Source organism: Cydia fagiglandana, chromosome 10, assembly GCF_963556715.1.
Source record: "Cydia fagiglandana chromosome 10, ilCydFagi1.1, whole genome shotgun sequence".
In the NCBI taxonomy this organism is placed as follows: Eukaryota; Metazoa; Arthropoda; class Insecta; order Lepidoptera; family Tortricidae; genus Cydia; species Cydia fagiglandana.
The window spans coordinates 19,710,123-19,722,540 of NC_085941.1; the positions used below are offsets into that span (position 1 = coordinate 19,710,123).

General features: G+C 39.1%; 1 protein-coding gene across 1 annotated transcript in view; it reads left to right on the forward strand.

Annotated features, from left to right (window-relative positions):
- The first annotated feature begins 8,848 nt into the window (after positions 1–8,848).
- The window catches only part of LOC134668045 (calmodulin), a 40,261-nt gene continuing 36,691 nt past the window's right edge, over positions 8,849–12,418 (forward strand). The window contains exon 1 of the mRNA XM_063525494.1: positions 8,849–9,007. Coding sequence (XP_063381564.1) covers positions 9,005–9,007 — 3 coding nt within the window. The 5' untranslated portion in view covers positions 8,849–9,004. The remainder of the gene's footprint in view (positions 9,008–12,418) is intronic.

The window sequence follows — 12,418 nt, forward strand, 5'->3', positions numbered from 1 at the left end:
GTACAATAAATCAACATACGTAATTGTTGCCAAAAATAAGAAATACCAGCATTCTTTGTTTCTACTATTTGGGAACAAAAAAACAAAAATACCAATGCCCGAACTTATCCGCTAAAGTACTAGAAAATGTGGATGCCTTACGCATCAATTAGCAAACGCACGAACTGGCAACTGTTTGTTTACGTCATCGCGCGCGATTTCATACCGTTGACACCTTGTAATTAGTGCAACCAGAAGTTACTAAATTGGTGAAGAATAAATTAATTGATGCGAAATAATAAAAAAATTTTTTTTATTTGTGCAATGTGATCTATTATCGATACCAATGATGTGGTAAAATTTATTGTACCGGTAAAAAAGTAACCCTTATGAAAGTAAGGGATTTAAAAACACCGTGACGGGATTAAGGTGGATTCTAATTTGGTTTTTCCTTTGTTATAATTAAGGGTTTTTTTATGTCAGGCCCGGAATTAAAAAGCTCTAATGTTAACAAGGATTAGCTCGATGCTCGATTTGCAGATGCGTAAGTATGCTGAAATGTTTGTGTATACATATACATACAACCGTCGCTAATGGTAATACAATTTTTTGACCGTGACATCGCAATATATATGTGAGAAACTATAGTGTGGCAAGGCAACTTTGTCAGTAGAAAAAGAAACGAAATTCAAAATTTGTATATATGGACGATCGAATCTTATCGCCTACATTCTTTAAATTTGCCGCCTTATTCTACTGACAAAGCTGGCTTGCCAGAGTATTGCCATATTATGTTCGCCCTGTCTCTGTCTGGCACTTTTTCCCAGTCTTATAGAAGTTCCTATCATCATAAGCCCAATAATCGAAGGTGCGCGTGCCGTGGCCGCAGCTGGAAACCATTGCGAACGGGGACTTCTGGCTTTTGGTGTGGTATTTCGGCGGTTCCGTGGGAATCTCCCGAATCCTACACCAGAACAGGTGACGCAGCAAAAAACTGATGTTTTGTCGCCAAAAACGATCAGTTCAATGTTGTTGCTAGTTCCATTCCATTATACACGGTGGCTAATAATTAGACACACTTGTATGTAGTTTGGCAAGATGGCAAGCCATATTCGTCAGTAAAAAAAAGTGATAAATTGATAAAATCTAGGCGCGATTTGTTTTCGTTTCTTTTCCTGATGACAAAGTCAGTTTGCCAGAATATATTTCGTAATTTGCCCATGTGAAGTAAATATAACATGCACCAATTAGGCAGAAAGCTGGAATTAGCGTAATTGCAGGCGCGGCCGTGTGACGCCAATCACTCAAACGATCGCGAGACATGCGTGCCCGAATATTACATGACTAACTTGAAGGCCTACCGCGAACCACGTTCGATGTGTTGCCTCCCTGTCACACTTTTATACAAATTTACAAGTGCGACAGAGAGGCAACACCTCGAACGTGGTTCGCGAATCGCATGCGAGTTCACGCGCCGTCTATCAGCCATAAAGGAGCGAAATAACAAAAACAAGTTGGTAAAGTTACCGCCAAGTCCGGGGACAGCTAGCTGTCTTGAAGCTTAGCAGCCAAGTTTCTACCAATCAATTTACTGGTTTCCTGTGATTGTTTTATTTGCGTTTCGTTTATCAACTGTGTGTCGTTCCATAGAGGTGTCACACCGCAATAAAATACTAAGTACACACTGATATTTTATAAAATCGTGATACAATGCTTTAGAGTACCTACGTGTTAAGACCACGAAGATTAATGGATATTATCTAAATGAATATTATAGTTGAGCTAGCCCTAAGCCCATACATTAAAAGTAGCTACCCAATTGCAGTTTAGTACCTATACGAAATCTTAATTCAAGAATTAAAGTCGACGAATAGAAAAAAACCTTTGACAGTTGCCAACCCCATTCTTAATACATTCTTAAATTGCCGCTTCAATATTTTGCCGTTGCCAAATCGATATAGAGTCACTCCTCCTTCCTGACACCTGTCTATGTCTAATCTAATGTTACTGTTCTAACTATTTAAATTGGAAAGTGTGTGAACCGCCTTATGGAACGAAGGTCGACACACCCTCCAGTACATGTAATTATGTATTTTAATTTGTACGTACCCGTACGTGGCCGTTTGTGAGGCATAGGTATAGAATACAGCACCTACTTGGTGACCTTTTTAGATACGATTCTTATTTCTTCTAATTCGCGCAATGAGTTTTGAGTCATTGAGGTCATCGAACTTGACAGCAAAATGGCGGGAACCCTGCACGTCTTATCTCCAGAGCTCGGATAGGGTGAGCTATTTGCCTTATAATTTGACATGTCTTATGTCATATATAAGGCAAATAGCTCACCCTATCCGAGCTCTGCTTATCTCACTCACACAAGCATGGTACGCGTTCACCTACACGAGCTTAGACTGTGTGCGTAGGAACGCGTTTGTTTCATACATTTGATCGCCAGTGTCCGAGGTGTGGCCCTGTTAAAGAAATAGGGCCTGAAAAACAGTGTAGTAGTCTAAAACGCGTTTGATCGCTTTTCTGGCGAGGCTCCCGACCGCGCTGCCAGCTACCATTTGGCCGCGAGCCTTCCCTACCAGACTTGGCCACCAGAACTATGGAATTGACAAAAAGTCAAGCCATTTCCGTCAGTAGAAAAAAGCGTCAAATTTAAAAAGGTAGGTGAACGGTAATAGTCGGGATCCTATCTCATCGCATAATAATTGATTGTCATAATGTAATGTTACGCATAAATCTCTTTTCGCATATTTTTTCTCCAGCTGAAACAGAAAGTATTTTCGAAAATATTTTGCATAGGTTGTGTAGAGTAGGGTAGGTTAGGTTAGGATTGTGTTATAATTTTTCAGAAATGTTAATATTTCCAGCACAATAACAATTATGCGAAATGAGTTTTATGCGTAACATTACATTAGGACAATCAATTATTATGCGACCCAATATGGACCCGTAATAGTCCCATAGAAAATTTAAATTTTACGCCTTTTTCTACTGACAAAGTTGTTTGACCGGCTATAGCAGGTACTTAGTACATTGGGTTAACTTCGAGATTGGATTATATTTGAAAATGGCTAATATCCTACTAAACAGTAGCAACAGTAAGCAAGATGCCTTGGTAAGTGTTACAGTGGCGTAAAGTGTTGCTAAAATGTGTAGTGCTCCTGGTTTTATAGATATTTGCCATTTTTAAAATTACCCCGCTTTCGAAGTAACCCCAACACATCTTATAAGTAGGTATGCATGTTTAAAGGTAGTAAACATCGGATATGAATATAGCTTTTCAAAAACAATAGGCATAATTTGTCTTGTTATTTCGTAAAATAAATTTCATTTGAAATCTATTTAATTTAACCTGAATAAAAACTAAAACAGAACTCCCAATAGAAGGCCACATAAGACCAAATCTTCGCGAACATTCATCTGATTCAATATCAAACTTGGCCGACCCCGTCGGATATCTAGTGCTGAAAAACTTCGTCGTCTGGAACATTCATTACGTTTATTCAAATACTCTCTTTTATTTGTATTCACTTCCATAGACTCCGTATCTTGAAGAATCACTAAATCACATGCGTTACATGAACACTTTGCTCCCCACTGTCCTACCTACTCGTTGCGAATTTCCTATTTTTCGCACTTGTATCGATTACGATATATTAATACTATTTCAATACCTACAACGCGATGTTTTATTTGACTAACTTTTTTAAACTACTTCATGTGTATAGTCTAATAAAACATGGTCTTCTCTTCCCAGAGTGACACAGGCCTACGTCACACTAACATGGCCGCTATATATAGCGCTATCGCATATTATCATATAGCGCTGTCGCATGATGACGTAGGCTTGTGTCAGTCAGGTGACCTAGAAAAGACGGGAAGAGAGTACCAGGCGGAGTATATTATTATACCATGTTCATGTGTAAAATTGGAAGAAGGGAATGTGTTGTGAAATTCAAGATCTCGCGAGACCTCGCACGAATTTTCGAACTTCAAACTCGTTGACAGGAAATCTCGATTTTAGCAATTTTTTCGAGATCTCGAACGAGATTGAACGATTGATCCGTGTGAATACTTTGTTTTGAGTAATCTTTTTGACCTTAGGTTCAGGCAGTGCTATTGTATGCGGCCGGCTTTAGCTGACGATAAAAGCACTGTGGCGCGCTCTGTGTGGAAAAATCGGACGAACTTAAGTCACAATTATTTATGATTTTTGCTCGCTTACCTTACATTTTTTTGTAAGTTGAGTGCTTGTCAAACATATCAACTGATCACGTTACTGTCTCTGCTTACAATTTTGTAAAATTAAAAATAATTAATACCACTTTTTCATAATTACATGCAAATTAGAGCTACATACATTATTAGTTTTTTTTTTTAATAAAAGTAGTTTTTTTATTAAATGTTGATTAATTTGAAGATCTTCAAAATAAAACATGACGTAGGTACTCTAAATAAGTAGTACTTATATACGGAATTCTTAGAGATTTTTGCTCAAAACAACACAATTTTAATTACTTTGTCAAATCTCGATATCGTCGAGATTAATCTCGCTCTCGAAAGTGTGACGGTCGAGATTTCGAAACACCCTGTCTCGATTCAGATTTTTCGTGCGAGATCTCGAATCGCCAATCTTGGTGCGAGATTGCATTCCCTAATTGTAACTTATCCTGCGAAGACCAATGAGTCCAATGACCAAGGAACTTACTTTAAATTCTTGTAGACTTTAATTTCTTGATACCTATATTTAAGATCACCTCAAAAAGCAATCTAAATTTATGGTTATTGAGATTATAGAGTATTTAAAAAAAAGTACCTACCCTTTAAAAAATTTTTCAGATGCGGCCGAATTGCAGGCACCAATGCAAAGTGGTCTGTGTTTCTATTATATCCAATGCCGCATTTGAAGGCGTGTCACGTGCGTCAGGGGTAAATAAAATTACATACACGAATAAATTTTATTTAATACATCACTGCAGGCCTGGACGCTTTTCTAAACTTTCCATACATAGCTCTCAATGTATCGTGCATATCACCCAGCCTCACGTCTTAGAGGAATGTCTACGTCAGAGACTAGGTAATAAATAATAATGAAGACTGGTAGCTCGAGGCGGCCTCTTAAAGCGGAGGCCGTAGGTTCTAAAATTTTGGTCTGATAATTTTTTTTATTTAAGGCAACTAGTGGCCCATACATAAGTACTTTAAAACTAGAATACATATTATAAAAATATATTGTAAATTATTTATTAAACACTACAAATCACATTACACTTGCGATGCATTCGCAAGTTCGCAACCCCGCAGTGTCAGGGAGCCAAAAAATTGTAAAAGAGAAAAAATCCTTGGCGTCTACATTCTTTAAACCGCCTTTTCCTACTAAAGGAAACGGCGTGCCAGACTATATTTCACATGTTTTTGTATTTTTCGATCAAATATATATTTGCGGAAGTGCCGCTCTCTTAATATAGACGCTGTTTAAACCATCATCTTATTGATGTGACAGGCCAATGATGATGATGATATAAAACATCATGAGGAAACCTGCATAATATATAGGTATTTTTTTTTTATTATTATTATGAATGGGCTTACTCATGGCCACAGACTAGCCGAGGCGTAGACGTGGCCTACGATGGAGCGAGCTCGCCCAAATGAAGAAATAGGTATAAATGTGTGCGTGTGAAATCTGCAATCCCTTGTATGTACCTACCATCACGCTCCGCGATTGTTGCGCTATTTAGGGTCCTATCCTAGCTAAATTGGTTGCTCAATACTTACGCTACCTATAGAATTTATAATTTAGCAAGAACCATAAATGGCATAACAATCCCGTGTGGTGACTGTACCTACATACAATTTTAGGTTATAAGTTTTCCCTATGTATAAACTAGTTTTCCTAAATGCCTTGGTTAAATATTATAATTTTAACTGAGTTTTTCAGTCAAAATGAGCAGTCGGTAGGTAAATTAAATATTGATACCTCAGTAAAGTTCCCACTGTAAATGATTACGGTGTGAGGAAATCAAAAGTTATACAAAATTATAGGTACCCATGCAATAACTGTAACTGGGTGCGTACCCAACATGCCAATTTTGTCAATTGAACGTTCCTACACTAACTTGTCTCTGTCCTACATAATACATTATGTCTGTGTATAAAAGCTAGGAATTCCAATATGGTGGAATGCCTTTCGTGCAACGCTAAATTGTTCGGCTGCGGCCTACAAACACCACTATTGCGATACCGTGTTTCAAATATTGAACGGTACGAGTAGTTATGTAGCCCGCTCCACACTCGTCCGCGAATCGCGGCGGGTGTGGAATCTAGTTCGCAGATCTGCGAAATCGTTATACTTTATAAGTTATAGCTCTAAACAGAGACGAATGGGAAAAGGGGGGAGGTATTCGCCCAGCAGTGGGACACAGTGGGCTCTGGATAATAATAATATTTAATTAGATATACCCACAAATAACTTTAAAATGACTCATAATCCGCTGTTAGAGTCCCGTTTCGGATTTATCACTACTTATTTAGTGTTTTTTTTTTGGGAATTACCCGATTACACCTTACATAAATGTCACCCTTTGGTTAATAAAATTGTCTGCCTTGTTTTGTAGGTAGGTACCTAATTGCTTAGAGGAGAAGAGGTAGAGGTACCTATATATTAGTACAGTAAAAAAAATGTTGCTCGAATTCGAAAATGTTGTTATCTTTTTATTTTGTTACTTTTTCCACAATTACTAACTATTGGGCACAGTAAGTACCTATAAACATTTTGTAATTGACGTAAGTTAGGCCTGAGTTACACTTGTAAGTTTTACTTACGTAAGTAGGGACAAAGCTATTTGTTAGAATGAGATAACGATATTCATCTCTCATTCTGTAGTATAGCCGTGTCCCTACTTACGTAAGTAAAACTTACAAGTGTAACTCAGGCCTAAACGTAATTCGTAAGTACTTATCTAAGTGTATTAGGTAAAGTATTAAAATATATAAAAATATGTATTTTAGGTGTAACAGCGACACGACAGCGAAACGAATTGTTAAAAAGTTTACGATTTAAAAACATAAAACAATTTTTGTTTCAAGAGTCATCTATTGGTGAATAGTAAAGTTAATCTGCATCTGTCAATGCAAGTTGTTTCTACTCGCCGAAAGAGTGCGCTAGCAGTAACACCACTAAACAAAACAAATATGGCGGTTTAAATAAATATCATAAAAAAATAACATCATCAAGTGTCAATGTCAATAGAGTTGTAAATATCGATTGAGTTAAACCTGATTTATTGACTTATCGATTATTTTTAGTAGTCCGTTCAAATCGATTTCAAATAAAATAAATAATATAATCACATTTACAAATACATATTTTTTTTAGGTAATAACGTAAAATTTCGAAACTGTTTTAATTAATAAATAGCTGACTTAAGGCTCTTATTACCTATATACTATAGTTCGTTTTTTTTAGCATTAGAAAGAACTTCGCAGAAGTAAGCTTGTGGTTCCAAATCCGGCACTTTTAGCGGTAATAATTTGAAGTAAATTATATGTATTGACCATGCTACATAAGATAATTCAATAATTATTAACAATTAAAGAGCCTGATAAAAACTGTATGCTTGCTTCTGTGGAGTTCTTTCTAATGCTAAAAAAAACGAACTATACATCATCATCATATCAACCAATAGATAGATCTTGATCGATAGGCATTCATCAAGCATTCATTCCGGATCCGGACATACTTAAACGTCTAGCTTGACTTGGTCTGACTCTAATCTCTTCAACGCATAAAATACGTTTATAGCTTTATAAAACATGTCATGTGCGCTGAGCTAACGTTTGCATACTATGGCTTTCGTTACTTTTAAACTTTCGTACAGCCATTTCAAAAATGTATCGTTTTCGAGCCACTATCTCTGTCACTATAATTACGCCTTAATTGGAGTAAAAGAGAAAGATGCCGGAAATTCGCGAACTTCTGTGATCGTCTCTGCTGACCGACTCGAAGATGCGGGCTCTGAGCAAAGTGCGTGGGTGTGGGTGGTAGGTAGGTGCGACGTATTTATTCACGTATGTAGGGAAAAGTTTTTCAAGTTTACGACCCACACGTTAGGTTCCTGTTTCACGTTGAATAAAACGTGACGTACAGCAAAGATATATTTTATAAGCTGAATCCTTAATCTTTTGATTTTGTAATATTGAAAATCATTGATTTCAGCAAGTAAACATTTAATGAATTGCGTCGGCGTACAATATTATTCATAAGATGAGGGTATAAGAATATATTATCCCATTTATGCCGTCGCGCGACAAAAGCTTTACGAGTAATTGATTGAGTGGAGACGCGGCGTCATAACAGTCGTAACATACGGCGCGGCATTAATGGGGATGGGCCGGCTGCAGGGTGCAGGGTGCAGGCCTCGGCGGCGGGTGGCGGTGCGTTATCTCGTTAGCTCACTGCGGCGCTCGGCGCGCCCTCGGGCCGCGGAAGTAGGGCAGCTCGGGCCGGGCGCCGCCGCTGCCGGCGGAGTGGCGGAGTGGCGGAGGTCCCGCGCTGGCGCTCGACACTCGCTCGGTGCCGCACGTCCCGCTCGAGCCCGCAGTGACGCATTGCAGGTGCGCCCCGGCCGATCGGCGCGCGCCGCTCGCCCGTCCGACCCGCACCCGCCCGATATAAAACCGACTATCCTTTGCGGATCAAAACTAATCCCGTGCCGTGCGTCCCGAGACATGGACTTCCACGTTCGCGAGATCCGCATCTGAAAGGAAACTACTATAGTGATAGTGCAGTGCGAACGATTCCTAGGAAATCGGATATGAAAATACGGTGAATCGAATACGATATTCGGAACGATTCGCGGCCGAGTTCGGAGCGCGCCGTCGGGAGTTTCTCGGCGCAGCCGCTCGCGCGAAAGGGGGCGGCAGTATCGTTTCAACCGTCGGTCCGTGCGGTCGCTTTTGCGGCGTAGTCTGTGATTTTTTTAGTGTAGCTCCAGATAATCCAAGTTAATCTACAATGGTGAGTGTTATTTTCGCTCGGAGGTGTATAAAGTGAATTCGGGAGATCTTTCCGCACCAGGATCAGGGTATATTTCGGGGTTGTGGTGTATCGGTGTTTATAGTGATGACGGCCTCCATTATTGTGACGGCCGTTTTTTACCGCATTGCGGATCGCTGATTTCGCCGGGCTGGCGGCCGGTTCGGGAGCCGGTCTGGAGCGAACGGGAGGCCTGGCCCGGTCAGGAATCCGGGACGTTGGTCCGCTAACGACCGTTACTGTCTCGAGAACCGTCGCCATAGTTCCGTAGGTGGTGCCGGTGTCGTGACGTCGCACTCTGTCAAAACTGGTCAACAGAAGCTCTAATATGGCGTTCGCAGTGTGAAACAAGTGGTTCCGTGCAAGAATCTACGAGGCTGCGTCGCGCCCTAGCGGCGGATCGATCGGACGGCCCAACTGTCAAACGCCCGTTGACTCATCGCTCGCACTGTTCCAACCGATATTTTCATACGCAATTCGTTATTAAAACTAGTTCTGCTGTGTATCTTCGTCGTCCGAGCGAACCGCGGCTCTGAACAATGGAAATGTTGTTTTGTGGTTAATTGCGTTGACGTTTGGTTGTCACGCGAGGCGGCCGGTTTCCTGCCACTACACCAAACCGTTAACGTATTGTTTGGAGCTTTCTCTGTCATGGAAAGTCGTTGGCAGCTCCTCGTCTATAATTTGCTCTTTAAAAAACCCATAACAATCCCTAAATCATGGTCATTTAACTTGCAATCCAAGGTAAACTGGTATTGTCAGTATATAGTCTGCTTATTTGGAAACATGATTCATATTACAAGTTGATATGTAGAATTGGTTGAAGTTTCCTACTTACAACTTACTCTGCTAGGCTCTTGTTGTCATATACTTATTTACAAGTAAATATATTCAAAGGATATCAGTGCATTGTTGTAGGAAGGTCACAGAGGATTGTTGTGCATTCATGGCGGTCGTGAGAGTCGGATAAAGCTAGTTTTTGTTGAGGTAACAATGATTCTAGATGGTTGTAATTGTTGGGCTGATAATTGTACTGGTTACAGATTTGTTGATGGGGTTTTTGTATTGTATTGGGAGTCTTCGATATTTCTATTGTCATTTTACTCATCAACACCAAAATTGAAGGATTGATATCCCTTTCATGCTTAAATCACTGTAGAGTGAAGCCTACCAAGCTGGTTTAGATGAAAAAGGCCTCATTTAAGTATTTATTACACCTCTAGTGGCACAGGCTATATTTTTAACCTTTCATATGTGTGTGGTCAAAACTTGGAAACTTGGTTGTGTTGTATAGAGCACAAAAACTGTTCTAGAAATAAATGCTAAAAGATGACTAAAAATTTGGTCAGGAACCTTATCATATCCAGTTATTAATACCTTGTACTAAAATGAATTCTGTTTATAGGTAATTCGTTTTTAGTTTAGGGAGGTCAGTTATTAACCAGTGGCCAGTAATTGTAGATTTACCCTAATATGTCTGTAGTTATTATACTTTTTGTCTGGTTTATAACGGCTAACAAACATGCTTGTAATCACAGTGATATCATGCATGATTCAACCACATGAAATTTGTATGTGTGACATTCCAGGATATTTTCATATTTACACACATATACACAGTGAATCATTGTCCATTTCTACTGTAATTTTTTTTTAAGAATCTTATCATTAAAAACACACTTAGCAGTGGTTTTTAAAAACTCCCATAAGACGCATTATATTAAAACTAATGTGTTAGGGTGGTATTCCTGTCGGTATACCTGTCCAATGTAAATTGTCTGACATTTTGCTCAATGAGAGAGAGACATTGGACCAAGATATTGGACGGATGGAATATCACCCTTACTGACATATTATCCAGTCAAATAAACGCTCAACACATTTCTGCAGTAGCTGATTCTCAAAAGCGGATGAAAACATGTCAAGAGTAAAATAATTATAAATTTTAATAGTTGATTGTAGTTTTAAATTACAAAAATTTTCCTAATGTATTTATCATGTTAAATGAAAATATGACATCATCCTAATTTGTTACATTGTTAATCATCTTTTTGGAATGTTTAATCAATTTACTTTATCAGTGCCAGATAACGGTTTGTTGTAATGGAGTTATGAGAATAATATTATACCTATTCACCCATTAGCGCCCAATTTTGGGAACACCAAATTTTTCGGATGCTGTTAAGTAGAATTGCAAGAGACTAATTAACCCTTTAATGGTCCAGGTTGAAGAAAATTCTCAATTCAAGCCTCATTGCCATTTGGAAGTCCTAAAAATTTGGCATAAGTAAAAACAAAAAAATTATGTTATACGGTGGTCATTTTTGCCATATAATATCTAAGTGTGCCCCATAAAGGGTTAAATGCCCCATTCTGATGTAACCAAGTGTGTAACCGTCTGTCTTATGGATTAAAACACTAATCCACCTAAGCATAGTAACAGCTACTTGACAAGAGCCCTGTTAGTTGCAAAGGACAAAGTGCAATCTATAGAGTGGTTTTATCTGTTTAGAAAACTTGCATAGTTATCTGTATGTTTCTGTCTTGTCTTGATTTATGGTACAAATACCATTCAACCTTACTTCACTTACCATTCTCGTACAACAATCTGCCCAGTATGAATACGAATATGATGGTTCATCATCATCATCATTTCGGCCTATATACGTCCCACTGCTGAGCACAGGCCTCCTCTCATGCGCGAGAGGGCTTGGGCTATAGTGCCCACGCTAGCCCAATGCGGATTGGGGACTTCACATACACCTTTGAATTTCTTCACAGATGTATGCAGGTTTCCTCACGATGTTTTTCCTTCACCGAAAAGCTAGTGGTAAATATCAAATGATATTTCGTACATAAGTTCCGAAAAACTCATTGGTACGAGCCAGCATTTGAACCCTCGACCTTCGGATTGAAAGTCAGACGTCATATCCACTCGGCCACCACTGCTATATATATGATGGTTGTTCTTGTTTATATGACTGCTTGATAAAACAGTGTCCATCAGTTTCAATCCCATGGTGTTAAAAAGTGGTGGTTAAAGCTGTCCATAATATGTCAGCAGTGAACAGGCAAGAGTTCATGAGAATATAGGTTTCCCTAACACATATTCATAGTTTAATGACTTTTCAGTCTATTTGTCCAGTAAGTTTTGTTATACTATGACCAACAGTTGAGGTTTGTCAGAAGTTTTGTCATACAATGATCAACTGTTGAGTTTTGTCAGTGTGTTATCTTGACTGTGGGCTCCTTTTATGAAACTCTTTGTGCCTTGAACTTTCAAAGGGTTTGTTGTTGCTTACACTTTTTCCTAGCCTATTGAGTGTCCCACTGCTGGGCAAAGGCCTCCTCCCTTGATTTCTACGACTCCCGATTTGGTGTTTCCTCCGGCCA